The following is a 17,816-nucleotide window of genomic DNA, read 5'->3' as shown; positions in this document are numbered from 1 at the left end:
GTAATGTACTTTCTGCTGTGATGATTAAAATGACAATGATTATTGCATGGATTTGTTAATTATAATGCAATGACTAATTAAACGGAGAAATGGAGAAAAGGGATTCCTGAGCAAGCACGTTCTTTGAGAAAGTCTCCTGTGGTGTTTCTAACTGACAGTACATGCCTAATCGATTCATAGCAGTGTCTCGTTATCGGTGGGAACGATGTTTGGTTTTGATGGAAATTTACTTTTGCCATGCATTGACCTGACGTTATGTAACCGCCCGGTCCTGTAAGTTACTGCAGTGAAGACTCCCAGCTCCTAGAGTTAAGGACATGGAAGCTTTTGCATATATAAAGAAGAGAAGCCCCGTCTGTCCCCAGGTTGCAGCCCCCACGTTTATCAAGTTCCTCCAGTTTGGGCGTTTGCTGTGACACTCGGCTGAATTTGCATAACCGTGAGGGGTTGCTATTTGTTTTACATTTCGTGTGCTTTTATCTCTCCATCTAAAGTCCTGAGCTTTAACATCAGCCCCCTTGGCTTATGTTAGAAGTTATCTGACAAGACCAAGGGTCCTTTTTAACTTCTCTGTATGGATGTCATCTACTGGCCGTTAGCACTGGCAGAATTCTTAGCATGAAAATATTATTATTACTTCTGTATCAGCAGAGATGTGTGTGGCACTCTGAAGAATCTGCCAAGATGAAGTCTGTGCTTCTGCAAGCTCACAGTCTGCCGTCCTGATCCTGTAACTTACCCTGCATGGTCCCTTCCTCATGGAAACCTAAGCAATCAAGATCAGGACTTTGGGACAGTGACACATGGAGGGATCAGGTAAGGTTTAGGATAGTCTGATTGGTTTGGTAGTTATTGGGTGGGTGTTTTGTTGGTCTGAATTCTGTACAAAGCTCTAAAACTTGCTCCTTTTCTACATCACATTATTTTTAGACTGGTTGAGTAAAAGTAGGAAAAATCAGACCTCAGCCAACTGTAGACCTGCTTGTAAATAATGAAACCTACTGAAACACCAAAGGATTAGACACTCTTTATGGCTGAAAAGATCTGAAGCACAACCCCCCTCAAACTGCAATAAAGTAACACGGACTGTCAGCACTGGCTTAATTATTCTGCTGGCATTCCTGCAATTCGTAAGCAGCTTCTGCATTGCAAATGTAAGCAGCAATCTTTCAAAAAATTTGGCTAGCTGTTTGGTAGCAACTTCAAAAGGAACTGTGACTGTGTTGTCAAAAGCTTCTAATCAGTCTATGCCATAGTGTCTTAAATTTGGCGACCCCATCATGCAAAAAGGAAAGCTGGGACATAGGTATTAAGCAAACATAAATAAAGCAAACAGATCAGAAAGCAGTGCAGTGAGCCAACGTCCATCTTATATGTTGGATCACAAAACTGAAAATGCGTGAGGACCTGATGAAATGTTTGAAAACTGGAGAGGTACTTACTGTGAGAAAGTTGTAGCCCAATCTTGGCCAGCTGACCCATCCTTAAAAATAGAGCGGCCTTCTTAAAACTTACTTCTGGCACTCAAAGGCCTCATGGTTAGAGCAGGTGTTATCTGTTGACCAGGATGGCTGTATCCTCCTTTTTCTGCTTTTGAGATGGTACCTGGGAAGGACAGAAATATATGCCTGAAAGGAGCTGGCTGTGTGCTACGCGCAGGTTGGATATCAGGCTGGTGTGACCTGCCACCTTCACGAACCAACGGGCTGTTTGGTTCTTAGTGAGAGCTTGGACTAAGCACTTCAGTACCTTGGCTTCTCTGGGCGACCATGGAAGTAAGTGCTGACAATTTAAATTGGTTTTCTAGAGCACACAGATGCCCTAGGATGGAATTTATTGATACTAGGGCAGTATTCTTCCCATGCTTTTTGTCGTAAAATGCGAAGCAGAGAAAACAACTGACTTCTGTGTAGAATCCCTCCCTTCCTTTTTGGTTGTTTCCAGAATGGTGTTTGTTATGAGACTCTGCCAAGTCTCAGAGGAGAGAATGCTGGGCTGCCCTCAGAAGCTTCCAGCAGGCCTGGTAATATCTGTCGTCATGCTGTAGATCTTTTCCTAGTCAATGTCTCCTACCTTGGGCAGCATGTTTTCGATAAAAGCAGGTGTCTCCCTGATTTTAAATAAAAGTTTTAAGAAAATGGATTGCAGTCTCACAACCAGCAGTGGCTCAGGCTCAGCTTCCTTCATGACCTCACCTTTACTGTTCAAATTCTGTTTACTGTTCAAATTCTGCCTCCCCAACTTCTGGTTATGTTCCAGATCTTGCATGCTTGATCTCAGGGGGTGACAACACAACCTCTGCTGTTGATTGATTCAGGAGGGACTTTGTAAATACTCTACAAAGTATTCATAGGTCGTTGTAGCATTCGTAGTCATCAAAGTATTCCTATAGGTTCTCCCTCTGGGCTTTTGAGGAAGGGCTGCTATAAGACTGATTTACTGGAGCAGCATGCATTATATTTGTTTTGGGGAACTTAATTGCATTTTCCTTTCTTCGCAAAGAAGGTTATTTTTGCTACTATCACAGAATATCACCTTCATTAATATGGCTATTTAGGGCATAAACAGAACAGCTGTGCTCCTGGGAAGCCTCACAGGATCCAGGGACCAAAGACACGGAGCTAATGATTAGCTAGACATACCATTCCTTGCGCCAGGGCCAAATGCAATCTTCTGCTAATCACCTTTCATCTCATTTAAGGTGCGATAGCGGTCATATATTTCCAGTGGGAAGTGCAAGAGCAGAAAGCACTTTGCCAAAAGGCAGAGTTCTGTGGGCGGTCTTGGATTCCTGATGCAAGGCTTCTTCCATTGCTTCCCAAAATGATGGTCTCTTCTGGTAGAGTTCAGGCACTAGGACCGGTTTTGCTTCCTAGATAAGCAGGGTTCTGCTGTGGCCAGAACTTTCCAGCTTCACATCTCTCAGTGAACATCAGAATTCACATGGACCAAGCTGCTTTTTCTTTTCAACTTGCCACGTGAAGGTCACACAAAATAATCAATTTGCTGTCCTTTGCTGGGTGTCCTCCAAAGGTTGAGTGCCTTTCTTTTGCTCTTTGAGGGACTTTGTATTTCGGCTTTTCTTTTTTCAGTGTTGAAAGGCTAACATTTGTGTTCTTTTCAGAATAAAAAGGAAATGTGTCATCAGCGAGGCACTTAATGGAGTTAAAATGTAGGGGCTAGCGTCAGAGCACGTGGTACTGAGGTATTTGGTCCGATGCGGTTGGGTATAAGGCATCAGCTCTAGATTCGTGCCCGTCACCTTGGAACAAGGTAGTTCCTGCCAACCCGTTGTCTTGCTGCAGACATCCATACGACAATCAGAGAACGTGATGAGGCTGCTGTAGCTCTGTGTGTGGCAGCAATGGGCAACGTGAATCTGCAGGCCTTGGTGTAAACACCAGCTTTTCACAGCAAAGCCAAGTTGGTCTTAAACTTCCTTTTGGGGGCATTTTTCCCTTTTCGCCTTGCCTTCCTACACCTACATTTTATAGACCAAGCAGTTTTGCAGTTGTCAAGCTCGGCTGTAAAACGCTGAAAGGAAACTCGGCCCCATTTTCACATAGGTGCCTGCTGCGCACACAGGCTCAGGGGAGGAGAGCTGTGGAAGCTTGCAGAGCCCCAGGTATTCGGGCTTGCCAGAGCCTGTGCCGCTAGATGGCAATGTGGTACTCTCGGAGCTGGGACTCCCTGTCCCTGTAAAATTCTTGCTTTTTCTGTATTTATCTCTGCCAAACTGATGATTGCACCCACCACCCCGGCAAGAGAACAGAACAAAATCATGTCATAGAACATTACAGCTGTTGTGCCTCTTTCTTTTCTTTCTTTTTGCCTTTTTTTCCCCCTTAGTTCTTTGTCCCACAGCAGGGTGCAGAGGTTTAAAAACCTTCTTTCTTAATCGCTCGCCTTCTAAAAACAGAGAAAACACAGCCTCTTGGGAGCAATTAGCTGTGAGAAAAGCATTTCTCAAACAATTGCCAGGAAATATTGTCTTGACCGATATTCCTGATGTAACACTGTCGTTCTCAGTACTGTTTTTCTAAGATACTCGACTGCAAAAACAGCAGGGTACGGATCTGTAATATATGATCTGCAGTTTATCACCTACCTTACCTTTTTTATATCCATTTACTTTCAGTGTTTGTCCTCCCTGCAGCCCCCCCCCCCTTCCCTGGAGCTATTCTGCTTAGGAGAGTGAATAATTATTTGTAACTCTCCTCTGCTGACTGGTGTATCAGGCCAAGGCTCTGACAAGACACGGCTGAAAATTAAGGTTATGCCTCCGCTGTGCAGGCTCCAGATTGAAATTCTGTGGCAGTGTGCTGTGGAGGAGGTCAGGCTGCATGATTACAGTGATCCCTCTTGGACTCAAAACCTGGCAGCCTCGGTGTACGTGAGGTTGGTGAAGCCTGAATTTCAGCGGGAGCAGCTTGAGAGCAGGTATACGTGAAGCAGGCGGCAGCTGTACACCGAAACCAGGGTCCTGAGCCTGGAGGGCCTCTCCCCATCACTGTATTCATGGAAGATGGACTGGGCTGCAGGGTGCAAAGAGGTCTGAGGAACAGTGGTAAACTTCTAGCAGTGAAAGCCCAAATCAGCAGCAGCTAGGAACCACTGCTAGCTAGGTAGGTAGATATGCATACACCCATGCCCATTCACATGCACAGCCATACTTGTTCTTATTGCAAGGCTCAAATTTCGTCCCTCTTTACGTAAATTCGTGGAGATTTGAGAAACGAGCCTCACTCTGTGGGACAGGGTGTGAACTGAAGCACCTTCTGGAAGACAGACAGCAGTGTAATCCTTTCATTCAACCCTGTCTGCAGCTGCTTTTTATAAACTTGGCATAAATACGTACTCAGTGAGGCCAGGCCTGTGTAGCTGGAAAATATTTTCCACCGTCCAAAAAAACAGAAGATTGGAAAAAGAGCCCAGAAATTGTGCATAACATGGAATGGCTTCGCTTGTGGTTTTTTTCCATGACTTCCTCAGCTCATTTTTCTGCTGCCAATTTTAGAAGCCCATAAGTCATACTTGTTAAACTTTCTCAGTTAAAATGTAACTCGAAGAACAAAGTCATATGATATGTTGAAGCCAAATAATCGTTGCGGAGCCTCTGACTTGAGAACAGCTACCCCGACTTGGCCAGCTTGCAGTCCTGCAGGGGCTCCTGCCCCAGGGCAGGCAGGGCCAGGGGCAGGTGAGCAGCGTGAGGCATGACTGTGTGTCCCCTCCCAGACCAAGACCTCAGCAAGGATTTCTCCCTACTTTCGCTAGGATAATCAGGCCTGTGGTGTATTATGTTGCAGAGCAGTTGTTTTGGAAGGGGAGAAGTTTCAGCTCCTCCTCTAGAAGCACTTTAAATAGGAGGTGAAGCAGAAAAGGGAACGAGAGGAGGCAGCACAGAGACCAGCGGGGTCCAGCAGTTGAGAAGCTGATGTAGGTAGGAGCTGTTGCCATCAGGGTAAACTAGCTGAGGAGTGAGGAGAGAGAGAGAATGCCAAGAGAGAGAGTGAATTTGCTGGAGGGTTTGAAGAAAGGGCATCCGCACTTCAGTGCATTTTTAAGTGTTGAATCAATATGGAAGTACTCGTGTGCCAGGAGCAATATTTTTTTTTCATTTGCCAATTTTGCTCTCTTATAAGGTGATTGTGCTCACACCCGAGCCCTGAATGGTTGTCCTAAAGCACCATCTCTTTGTTCAAATTCTGCTCTGCTCCCTCCCACAGGACAAGTCCCAGGTCACCGCTGTGGAGGGGAGTTGCCCTAAATTTACATTTGGGCAATAGCCGAGGGTGGAATTTGGCTGTGGGCTCTGCCAGCGGCGCTGCTCCAGTCAGCCTTGTCTGAGGCAGCGCGCGCATCCCTGGTGCTGTCAGTCCCAGCCTGCGCCTCTGGGACCCGGTGCCTCAGGAAGGCAGAGAACACCGGTCTGAGCTGCCTGCGGGGAGCACGGCAGGGGGAAGAGGTCAGCAGGGGCTTTGTAATCACTGGGAAGGAGCCTTCCAGCCCTGCCTCCTGGTTGTGCTGGAAAGGAGCAGCACAGATACTTGCTCTCTGCAAAAAAATAAAAGTGTGTCTGTGTTTCTTTCCCCTAAATAGCAGCTTGTGAGTTTGGTTCTGGCCCTCGCTGTAAACTGGGAAATGGCACCAAAAGCCCGCCTTTCGATGGCAGGGTGAAATGCCCTTTCAACATCCGTGTGGTCTCCACGGGAAGGGAGGAACTGAACAAACCCACTGGAAATCAGCAAGGGTGTTGTAATGTTTTTTTGGAAAGCCAGTTTCAAAACCCGGTGGCTGCCTCGCTCTCTTCTGGCAGACGCTTCCTGTGCCATGACATCCAGGGAGGTGGTGGTGACTGATGTAACCGCGGTGGCCGGGCAGAGTCACTTGCCCAATGTGCTGAGGCTGGCAGGTGGCCAGAGAAATGTGCTAAGGCCTTGTTTTCTCACAATGGGCTCGCTGTCCCTGTGCACATACCTATAACTGGGTCAGGTGCTTGGCACGGCTGCCTTCCAAGCCGATTAAACGAGGCGGCGGAGTTACCCACGCCAGAAGAAGAGGAAGAAAAAGGAAGAAGATTTTGCTCTTGTCCCATGTGAATGCAGACCTGATGCATCTCTAGGCACGCTTTGTTTGCATAACAATGCTGTAATTAATAATGATGCCTGCTCGTTGAAGCCAGTTCTCCGTGTTAATGGTGGGAGGCGTTGAGGAGAGGGTGAGGAGAGGCCTGGTAGTGTTTTTGCTGGATCACCACCTTTAGGTTATTGTGACAGACTTCTGAAAGGATCTCTTTGTATGAACGGGAACATAATGCTCAGCTGGGCTCTTAAATTCTGTCTCTGTTGAGAAGAGAGATCCTTTCATATTGATTGTCATTCTGTATGCAGTTCAGGCACCGACTTGCAGGAAATCTGGGCCAGAAGAGATATCATTAGGTATTTATGGGGGTTTGGTTGGCTCAGCAGTCAGTTTTTCCATTGTCATGCCGTGACAGTAGTGCATTACATACACCCTCAGGAGACATCCTTCTGCTTCCACAACAATAAAGGACTTTTTTCTTTTTCTGACTCATCTTCAGCATGAAAAAAAACCCACAGTAAATATAATTAGCAACAGGCAGATATACTGTACTTAGCTCTCGGAGCCCATTGGGATAGCTCTTATAAAAATATATGTTCGTGGTTGCTCACCCTATGCTTAAATGTCCTGAAGTTTTCCTTCAGCTGCATTCCTGGTTATACTTAGATGTTTTAATGTAGCCTAGTGAGGTTGTAGGCTGAGGAACCATTTCTAGCTTGGATTAAGAGGAGGAATACATTTGATGCCGGGATTGTGTTTCATGCACACACGGGAGCTTGGGCCAGACTCGCAGCGCATGAGGCAGCACAGTGAGTGCTGTGCTGTGCTGAACCAAGGTCCGCTTAGCTGTCCGTACTGCAGATGCTGCGGGAAGGAGGACAAAAAGCAGAGCAAGTCTGGACTGATGCTGCCCCACAGTTCCCTCCTGGCTCCCAGCACCCACCGAGGGATGAGGAAGGAAGCAGCCATCGCCTCCATCCTCCTGGTCCCCCGGTCCCTACAGCGCGGTGGCCCCTGCTTCCTTTGCTCTGTGCGGGATGGAGAGCGGCCCCGGGTCTGCTCTGCTTCACCTCAGGTCCACGTGGTCACAGGAGGATTTCTAGGTTAAATGTGTCCTGGCCCCCACCAGTGTTTCCCTGATGTAAGTGCGATGGAGCAGGTGGCGTGCAGCTGGGCTCTGCCTTCTGCCAGGTGGGTGTTCCCTTACGCCTGCCCCGTTAGGGGCTGCCTCGCGTCCCGCCTGTGCCATTGGGCTGCCCGAAGCCAGGAGCCGGCCTTTGGGCCCATATTTCACCTCAGGGTGCGGGCTGACGCCAGTCACATGGCTGCGAGCGGGCCAGCTCCGAGATTAGTAGGCCTCTGTTTATTTATTTATTTCAACCTGTGACTAAGATGGGGGAGTATTTGGATGCGAGCCGCTCCTCCCAGAAAAGTACTGTTTATATTTCGGTCTCCTGAGTCGAGTCAGTCGGATCTGAAGTGCTCGCAGCCCAGCAGCGGTATGCGGGATCTGCTGCCATGTCCCCGCGTAACCTGGCATCAGCGCTGCCGGACAGAGCGTGGGCTGGCTGTTTGCTCATCCCGAGCTTACGTGGCCACGAGTTTTCCTCCGTGTTCCCGATTGCTGAGCTCAGAGGGGCGGAGGAGAGGGAGAGCAGGCTTCCATCTGAAAGCAGCCAGGTGTTGCGTAGGGCCGTACCGGGGGTTACGCTGAGGAGAACGTGACCACGCGGGTGGGGTGATGGCTCCGCATCCACAGGCAGCATTGCAGGGCTCACCTGCGCAGCATGTGTGCGGCACAGTCACTGTGAGGGCTGTGTGCAAGCAAGTCAGTACCTGCTGGCATGTGATCTGCAGAGATGCTTTTAGAAATGTGTGAGGGTGGCATGAAAACACAAGTCAGCTGAAATATCTTTAGCTTGTAGGGCACCTGTGGACTAATAGACGAAAGCGAAACAGCATACAGAAACTCCTCAAATATCGAGCTGCCATTTATTTCCACTATCTCTATCAAATTTCACCTGCATAAGCAGCTTATTTCTTTGAGATCTGGTAAATTCAAGCCCCTGGCTCTAGACACACCTAATTTCTGGGGGAAGAACAGAGACATTTCAGTCAGCTTCTATGGAAAATGATTTCCCAAAGCTAGGGTCTTGTTCCCTTTGGGGGCAAGGCACAGGGAAAGAACTAGCTGAGAGGCATATGGGGCCTGGGGCTTTAAATAGCGCCTGACTAGGTTCAGGAGCTGACTGCAGAACTAATGAGACATGGGGAAATATGAGTTCATTTTCTTGAGCTGAGGGAAATTTGGAGAATCCTGTTCCCATATGTCATCAGTTGCTAAAACAAGTCTACTGGAAATGTAAAAAGTCTGTCTGTCTGCCTCCACTCCTTGCCCTATAGCAATATAAGTCGTACAACTTCATCTGAGTTTTGTGATAAATAAATGAGCAATCCTGCCTCCAAAGCTCTCTGTACATCCTTGCTCCAGGCTTGTACCACAGCATAGGGTTGCACACTGTCAGGGAAGGATATTTTCTCTGCGTAGCATGTCATGGTATGTTCACTGGTCACAGCATTGCCCGTGGGGTGAAAAATGGGCCTGGACTGCTCTCAAGCCATCAGTCTTGCGCATTTTCTGTCTTAGCACTCTAGTTCTGTAGTGTAATGCCTGTACAGCTAATGATCAAGGTCAGGCCTGTTGGCCTTCTGCCAGCAAACTAAAACCTCATGTTTTTCTGAGCTGAGTTTATAAACAGGGCACGGGCTGAAACTTCTTTTAAGCTGCCATGGCAAGGGCTAGAAAACAGGATGCCAGCTCCAGTGCAGTACGTGCCAAGAGTGGTGCTTATGGAGTTATTTCTAGAGGGGAAGACCTCAACATCCTAAATCATCAGTTTAGCCATGGCTAAAACCCTCCAGAGAAAGGGGACTGTGGAAGCTTTCACTTGTGTTGGTGGTTCCTCCTGGTCAGGCCCACCAGCAGTGGGGCTGTGGGGCAAGTTTGTGTGGCGCTTGCCTGTGTTCAGTGAATAGTCTGCAGGCTCCAAGCTGCCTGTGCCTTCCTGTTGTGAGCTTCTCAAACTATATTTTCGGTGGGAAGTAACTGAGCGAGAGGAAGAGCAGCTTTTGGCTTTTTCTCGGGGAAGAAAGACTCAGATCTTGCTCAGAGCTGCTGACTGAGCCAGGTTTGATCTTGGCAACACCAAAGAAAGATGGGGTATTTCCAAAGGAGGCAAAGAAACCCATGTAAAACCAGTGTAAATGATACTAGGCTTGCAGGGTTCTGTTCTCTAAATATGAGCAATCGTGATCTGTACTGAGCTCCGTGGGAGGCAAAGGTATGTCAGTCTTGGGGTGAATGTTTTTTTTCTGCTGCTTTAGCACAATGGGGAACCTCGGGGAAGCCTTCCTGAGTGAGCTGACTGCCTGCTTGCTGTCTGACTTACAGCCTCTGGCTCGTGCTGACGCACAGCCCAGAGTAGGCAAGTTTTCTTGATGTGTAGGCTGGGGCTTCCATTCGGGTAAAACATGCAAACTATCTTTCAGGGAGAAGGAATGGGGTTGGGAAGAGGAAACTCTGCTCGGCTTAGTTTGCATTACTGAATCACGCAACTTGCTCTGCCTAGGCCCGGGCTTCCAGTAGTTTCGGATTTCAGCTCAGCACGGCATCAAGTTTGTGTCCTAAAGCTGCTCTATGGTACTGAAGAGCAATTATTGAAACGGATAAAATGGCCTGAAATAAAACAGGGAAGAAAACAGCTCCCTCAGCAGGCAGGCGACGAATGTAGCTGTCACCCTGGCTTCATTCGTTGTGGGCTGGGTGACAGTTTCAGCTCTGAAGTCAGTGACATTCAAAGCCCTTCTCTGAGGGTGAAGGGATACAGGATGAGATCTAATTTGTTCCTCACAGGGCATCACTTTCTGGCATTCTTTTTCTTTTTGGCAAGAAACTATGGGTAATGTATGTCATTGTCATCAAAGACACATTGATGTTACTGTCACAACTGTGACCTTGTATCCAGCTAAAAGAGGTACAGCGGGTGATGGTGAGATGCTCAGCTTACGTCCACAGGGCAGATTTTCCAAGCAGCAGCTCTGTTGGCAGGGCCACCTGCCATGCTGTCTGGCCACGCCGGTGCCAAGCGATTCTGGGAAGATCTGGGCCGTGACGCCACAGACCAGCAGCAACGGAGGTGGATTCCTGGAAGCCGCGGTGCAGGGCGCTGGGGGAGCACCGCTGCAGGACAGCCGGGGCTGGGAGGAGGGCTCCGACCGGTCACACCCACACATTGCAGGGCCCTGTCCAAGCAGCAGGCAGCAACCTTACCGAACCAGTCCCAGAAAATTGGCTGCCTTGGCCGGGAGGAAACAGCGTTAGCTGTCACAGCTTTCACTCAGAATTAGCTATGAGTTGGCCAGGCATAAATTGCTTTTGGAATTAGTCCTGCCAGCTGCATTACCAACAAAGCAAAAATTGTCTCAGGAGCGAGGCTCAGGGTTCACACACTTAAACCCTACCTGTCACAAGGTTGCTAAACTCTTCCCCAGGGCTGGTACTACAATATTTACCGTATTGGCATGCTGTCTTTTCTGTTTGACTGCCGCATGATCGTATTATAACATGTCCTGTTGACAGGACTAAACTCAGGTCAAACTGTGTAAAGAGATAACAGTGGCCTTGATCACTCCATGGTGAAACCAGAGTAAATTACTGGATGCCGAATGAGTTATTTCATGTTTATTTCAGATTAAATAAGATTAGAATCTGGCCTTCAGATCATGTTATTTCTCTAATTCAACTGGGTCATATTTTTAAATTCACGCGGTGGTCAACATGATCCAGTAAGTGCCAGCACACAGTCCCAGCACCTGCAAAACATCGAATGTATATATTGGCACTTTCCGTATTTGCTGACTGCAGGACAAATAGGTTTCATATTGGGACATCAAAGTCTGTTTCAGCAACTGGATGCATGACAAAGCCATGTTATAATCTGGGTACTGATTACAGCAGTGGAACACGTCGGCTCAGCACGTGGTAAATTTGGATGTGCAGATAGATAAACTTTTTAGTGGCCTATGGCTTGATTTCAGCATGGAGAAGGTTGTCAGCATATTTGTGCTAATTAAGGAAACAGCATGGGAAACTTCTTTACAGTGTAGGTACAGCCAGAGCTCAGGAAATATCACTGCTTTTCGATGTTTTTTATATTTTTTCTGTAACAGCTAGCTTGTCTTCAAGTAGAGCTGCAGCTTTGTGCCTCAGCTGCATTTCTAAACTGCACTGAAGCTTGTTTGGGTCTTGTGTTTTCACTTGTTTCTGGGGAATGGATTGAACAGTTCAGTCACAAGAACATTAGGAGAGCAACCGACATTTTCTCTGTGTTTGGGGACAGCGGTGCAGGGCTGGATTCTCTGGGTTGGTTGTACTTATTTGCAATGTTGACAGTAACTGAATACCAACAAATAAACCCAAGTTTGTGCTTGTGCTAGAAATACTTTCATACTATTGAAAATAATGCTTTTGCCTAACAGTTACCTTTATTTTCATGCTGGTATTGTGGATATGTTATACTGCTTTTAACATATTCCCATGTTCAAGTTCCTGAGAAGGCTGAAATGTTGCCAACTATGTTAAGTCCTTTCTGTTGCACTGAGTCAGCCGCCGTGATTTTACCTTTGCTCTTGGTCAAAGTCTTACGCTCCATTATCTTTTTGTTCTTTTTCTAAACATAAGAAATTGCAGTACAAGTGCTTGTTCCGTGTGCTAACATTTCCTTCTTCTCTAATGACAAAACCAGCACATTACTTTTATTATTAATAAGACAGGAACACCTAGAAACCCTTGATGTTTTCCCAAGGGATTCCCAGCCGAAATATAAACGACAAACAAAAATGGGAGAAGTTAAGTGCCTTTATTTGCATTTCTGAACAGGGAAATGAGGTGCCCAAAATTAAAGGGGCACTTAATACTTCCTTATTTAAAGGCCATAGAAAGAAGCATGCCCAAGAATAGACGTGGGATCAGTAGGTCCCTCTTCGCCAGGGGGCCCTGACCACATTTCTGCTCACCGGCCCCAGCAGCACCCAGGCCAGCACAGCCTCGTGTCCGTGTGCCCCTCCGCCTGAGCTCAGGGCAGCAGCCCAGCTCTCTGCCAGCACCTTCACTGGGTCAGCACGCTTCTCCTGTTCCCCGTGCAAGGTGCTCCCAGGGCTGCTGGCCTCCTGCTCCTTCCTCCTTACCAAGAGGGGAAGAACTGCTGAGCTGACACCTGCTTGTGGTGGCTACCTGCACTGACCAGCGAAAGCCTCCAGAACGGCAGCTGCTGAGAAATGACTGCCGTGTGTAGGAGCTCACGGCAGACCTTTCCCAAGTGCCAGTCCATGGGAAGAGCCTCGCAGCTCCTACAAGTCATAGGTGGAGCCGGTTACAACCTGACTTACCTTCCTCGGCATTTTGAAGTCTGGTGAAACATGATGCATAATGACATTACTCTGCTTTTGCAAGTAGGAGACTGCCTTTATGCAGGAGTGTCTCATCTGTGAACCTCACCTCAATGCATAGTGCTTATTCAGATATAACCACGAGAATGAGGCCTGGCTAAATAACGCCTCCAACTGAAAGGATCCACTGAAGCCCATTATAATGATCTTAATGACTTCCAATTCAGCTGTGCCTGTGATACCAGAGTGCAAAGGTAATTATGGAAGTGCTAAATACTATTATTACTTGATATTAGCAACAGGGTGGGGGTGAGACCTGGCAAACCCTTCCCCCACCTGGCCCAGACACGAGTGAGGGTTACCCCTTGCCTCCAGCCTCCCGAGGGCTGGGCAGGCGAGGTGGGGCCAGGCCTGGCTGTCCCGTCCAGCGGCCTGGGCTTCGCTGGTGTCAGGAGGTGGCTCCTTCGTGCTGCAGGAGCCCTGCGGCACGCGCAGCGAGCAGGGAGAAAGCAGAAGTGTCCGCATGCCACCCTTCCGGCCTCCATCTTGTCTGCAGAAAAAGCAAACGTGCCGTCTGTCCTTCCCCTGATGGTTTTGCTGTTCTTTCTCTCAGTTTATTCTGTCTGTCCTGCAGCCCTCTGGTACTACCTGGCGTTGCTGTTTTCTCCCTTCATGCTCTCTCTTCAGCTGGGCCCCATACCTGGACGTGCTCCTTTGGCTTGCATGGGGTTCCCTTCTCTGCAGTGTTGGTGTTTCAGACATTGGATATGTAGCGGGGCGCTCACAGCCTGGCTTGGAGTGGGGTCCCGGACCAGGTGACCTCCTCAGGTCCCTCCTGGCCTCAGTGATTCTGTGACGGGGGTCCCCGGCTCGCTGCCGACACCGATCTAACCTGGAGAAGCGCCAACCTTGCGACAGGCGAGCAGGTTTTGAGGAAGCAGTGATCACTTTGCTGGTTAGTGGTTTGCTGCCTGACTCCTGCCTAGTGCCCGGCCCAGCACATCATCTGCGGGGCTCTCTGTGCTGCCACGTCCGTGATGCTTCACCGCAGGCAGCGGCCCCACGGGCCCCCCGGGCTGCCGGGCAGGACGGTGAGAGCCCGTTCGGTCGGCCTGGCTGATGCAGGCTGCAGGCAGCTCTGCTCACTGCCGTGCCCGCCTGCGCCAGGAGAAACCTGTGCGGCGATGATTCACCCTCAAGTGATTGCTTGACCCAGAGGAGGGCCTGATGATACACCGAGGCCGGGACACACCAGCCGTGATTACAAGATGATTCACTGCCATTCAAAACATCCTCTGTGTTGCACAGGCAGGGCCGCTCGCGGAGGCTGCAATAAGGAAGCGATATTTGCACCTTTAGCTGCCACGCTCCCACCAAGCCTTTCGGCCGCTGCCTGCAGCGTGGCATTTTCTTCCCTCTGGCTGTGTTGACACCACAAAGGTTTGCTGGCAGGGGGCGACTCCCTGAAGCTGCCATGTGGCTGCAGCCACGTGCCTCTTGCTGGTAATGTCTGTCCTCGCCCCAGGAAGGTTTGGCCAGAAGCGTGGTGCGCCCGGGTGTCCCGGTGTCCTCACAATGCCATCCCGTGCAGCGTGGCAGTGCATCACTGGACATTAGCACTAAACTGAGGAGCAGGTGGGAACTCCGGTCCTGCAGTTCTTCGTGTTCCAGCACATCGTTCTTCAGAGTCTTCCTAAATTCCTTGCACCGGTATTCCCACTTCCACTTATCCCCCTGTCAGAAACCTGGAGCTCTCACAGCCCCATTGTGCTTGTGTTCCCTTTAGGGAGGGCACGTAGCTTGCTGTCTGTCTCCATTTTTCATGCTGCTGTCTATACTTTCCACCTTCCCATTCCTCCCACATCTTTGTCCTTCACTCTTCCTCTCCTCCAGATGTGCTCTCGGCAGATACCTGCTCTCGTTTGGTTTCATCAGAGTGGTCCGAGTGCACTGACTGCATTCATCTCGTCCTGCAAAGTGCTTCCCACACAGCACACACAGAGCAGGGAAGCCCTGGGTGCCTGGCAGGTGCCACGTCTCCTGCCCCAGGAACTGATAGTGCTTGTGGCAGCGTGCTGCAGGCACTGGTAGGTTCTGGGATGTGGAAAACTTGCTCACATTGGCTGGGACTTGCAAACATGTCGGGGCTAATAGTGAACACGGTTTGTACTGCGCTTTCCCTCAAGCTAAGTTGAGCAACCTTAGTTAGCAAGTTGGGCATTATTCAGAGCTCCTAAACCTCGGGGTTGCCAGTGACAGAGTTGCAAACTTACAGCAGGACGCTCCCGACATTTTCTGCGTAGCGTCATGGCCAGGCTCCAGCACAGGGGAGTTGTGCTCCATCACATCTCATTCCTCAGCTGTCATGCTCTGTTGCCAGCTCTGCTATATGGATAACTAGGTGAGCTATCTCTGGAAAACAATCTATTCAGTGAATTTAGCCCTTGTTTCCTGCGGGGGAACTGCCTTCAAACTGCCTTTCAGATGTATTTTACGTGCAGTGTTATTATTTGCACTTTGTCTAAACATGTGCTAGCTGTGGATTCTCTGTGTGCTCTTGGATAGAGCTGTGGTTTTAAATACCCACCGCTGGTTATTCATAGTGCACATTTAGTCATTTAACAAACATGGTATTAGTTCTGCTCTCTAAGCTGATGACTAATACTCTTATAAATAGGAGGAATGTGATCTGAAAGGTCACGTGAATGTTCCCAGCGTGAACATATCCCCAAACTATGAGGCTTCTCATTCCAGGAGCGTGCTTGTAAAAAAAAAAAAAAAAGAAAAAGCTCATTATTAGGAAGAAGAAAAAGGGTTAAAACCCACTCAAGCAGTTTATGTGCTTTAACTCAAACAGATTTTTGCAATGTTTGCTTTTGTCTGCAATCTCTGCTGATGTGCTTGGGAAGATGGGAATTGCCCCAGTGGAACAGTCCTGAGTTCTCTCCCGTGCCAGCGCCCTCCCTTGGAGCATAACAGGACCTAGATATTTTATAATACAAGTAAGAAACATCCCCTAAATTTCTTGACGGAAAGCAGGACAACTCCTAACACTGGATTCCAAAGCAAATGGGAAGAGTGCACGATGCAAGTTTCTGCACGGCTTTCCTCAACTCAGTACCGTGGAGAGAAGAAGCCACGCTGCCTAGACTGCTGCGTGAAAACAAAATAAGCGAATGTTGCTGCTCTCCTGCCATTGAATGGTGTGGTTTATGTTCACAGAAGAGAGGAAGGGTGGACCTGTGACCAGCCTGAACGGCTGGCCTGGCCATCAGGAAGCACAGCACCGCCTGCCCCCTGTCTATGACTCAGGTACGCCCAGGAGCCACTGAGGGTTAAGCTCAGCCGGTGGGCTTTGTGCTGGTGGGGCAAAGCAGGGTGAGATGCTGCCCGGGAAGGTTCGGTGCCCAGCTGGGAGGTGGCACTGACTCTGTCAGCACTTCTCCACTCCCCCTCTACAGCGTCAAGCGTGCCGGTCCGAGCCACCTGTAGCTGAAGTTGGCTCATTGGACTTTGCACTGGAGCAAAGTGGAGGAGAGAGTTTGTGCAGCTGGCTCAGGGACGTGTCCCAGTTTCATCAAAACAGAGGCAGGTCAAGTGGGTGGCTGGCTGAAGCCCGAGGCACAAGCCTAGGTGGCACGTGGGTGTAATGGCCGTGTCTGTGCTAGTAGGGTGGGCAGGGGCAGGAGCTGCGCTCTGGCTGAAGAACACCGTCCGTGGTGGTACAGATAAACCCTCTTGACCTCCTAAATCCCGTGGCCACATACAAACTACCCATTGAGGGCAGTCCCTTACCCATGCTAACTCCTGCACTGTGCTTGGGAATGCTGTGGGGGAGCATTTGGTGGCCTGGGCAAAATCTGTCCAGAGCTGTGCTGAGGGCTGGAGGTAGGGACGGCCGAGTTCCTCTGCCTGTGCCCTGGTTCACTGCTTTGATTTGCTGCTCTAGATGCTGCCAGTCTGTCTGTTACAAGTTACCTTATGTGGGATATGGGAAAGAGAAGACTCTTCCAGCTTCATTTCTAGCCATTGTCCCTGTGCCCTCTCTAACACGGGCTAAGAGTACTTCCTTATGCACAGAGGAGTGAGAGGCTGCCAGAAGAGGACACGCTGGGAAAGTGGCGTGTGGCAAAAGTCATTGCAGTGATTTGTAGGAGTTTGACTCGGTGAAGTATCAGGCCAATGGTATACACACGCCATAAAGGCAGTATTCCCAGCCTCACAGAGCTATCATAATTTTGTCCGTGCTTATTATAGTTACAGGAATGCATTAACATTAAAATATGTGGGCTAAAAGCTTGTGTCCTATATTTTCCTCCTGCCAACCTTGGTCTTGACTTTAGGTAGCAGATTAGAAAGGACAGCTGAGGCTCTGGGTCCCCCAGGCAGTCTATTTGCAGTCGAAAAGTCCCCGAGATTTGCTGGACTATACATGATGTTTCTCTCTGAGCACACAACGTGTTTCCTAACTTCAGCCATCTCAGAGGTTTGATTTCAGTGGAAGATGGTATATATAAGTGATACTTGATTGAGAAGTGCATATGCAGGGCTTATGAAATAGCGTGTGTGCCTGCATGTGCATGCATTAAAATAACAGGGCAAAGGCAACTGCAATATATTATTTACCTACTGGTTCAGATTTATCTGCCTGCCTTAGGGACTGCTGCTGTCTCTGGTCTGTCTCTGTCAAATTTTGTTCCTAGAGAAAATAGCAGTGTGAAGAATCGTGTTTGAGGGTGCTCTCTTATGGCTGACATCAGGGGACTGGGCGGTACATTCAAACC

The 17,816-nt window shown here is 48.9% G+C and overlaps 1 protein-coding gene across 4 annotated transcripts in view; it reads left to right on the top strand.

The window, feature by feature from the left end:
- Window positions 1-375: 375 nt before the first annotated feature.
- LOC121067359 overlaps window positions 376-17,816 on the top strand; it is a 35,790-nt gene continuing 18,349 nt past the window's right edge. For 2 of the 4 annotated variants that reach the window (XR_005818255.1, XR_005818253.1), the window contains exon 1: window positions 383-16,344. Coding sequence is in view for 1 of the 4 variants with exons in the window: in XM_040551753.1 (XP_040407687.1) it covers window positions 745-816 (72 nt within the window). In the remaining 3 variants the exon portion in view is untranslated. Of the gene's footprint in view, window positions 16,345-17,816 lie in introns of all 4 variants that reach the window. The other 2 variants (XR_005818252.1, XM_040551753.1) reach the window with 2 other exon arrangements.

This window comes from Cygnus olor, chromosome 3 (genome assembly GCF_009769625.2).
Source record: "Cygnus olor isolate bCygOlo1 chromosome 3, bCygOlo1.pri.v2, whole genome shotgun sequence".
NCBI classification, from domain to species: domain Eukaryota; kingdom Metazoa; phylum Chordata; class Aves; order Anseriformes; family Anatidae; genus Cygnus; species Cygnus olor.
This window is presented reverse-complemented; position numbering and strand designations above follow the sequence as displayed.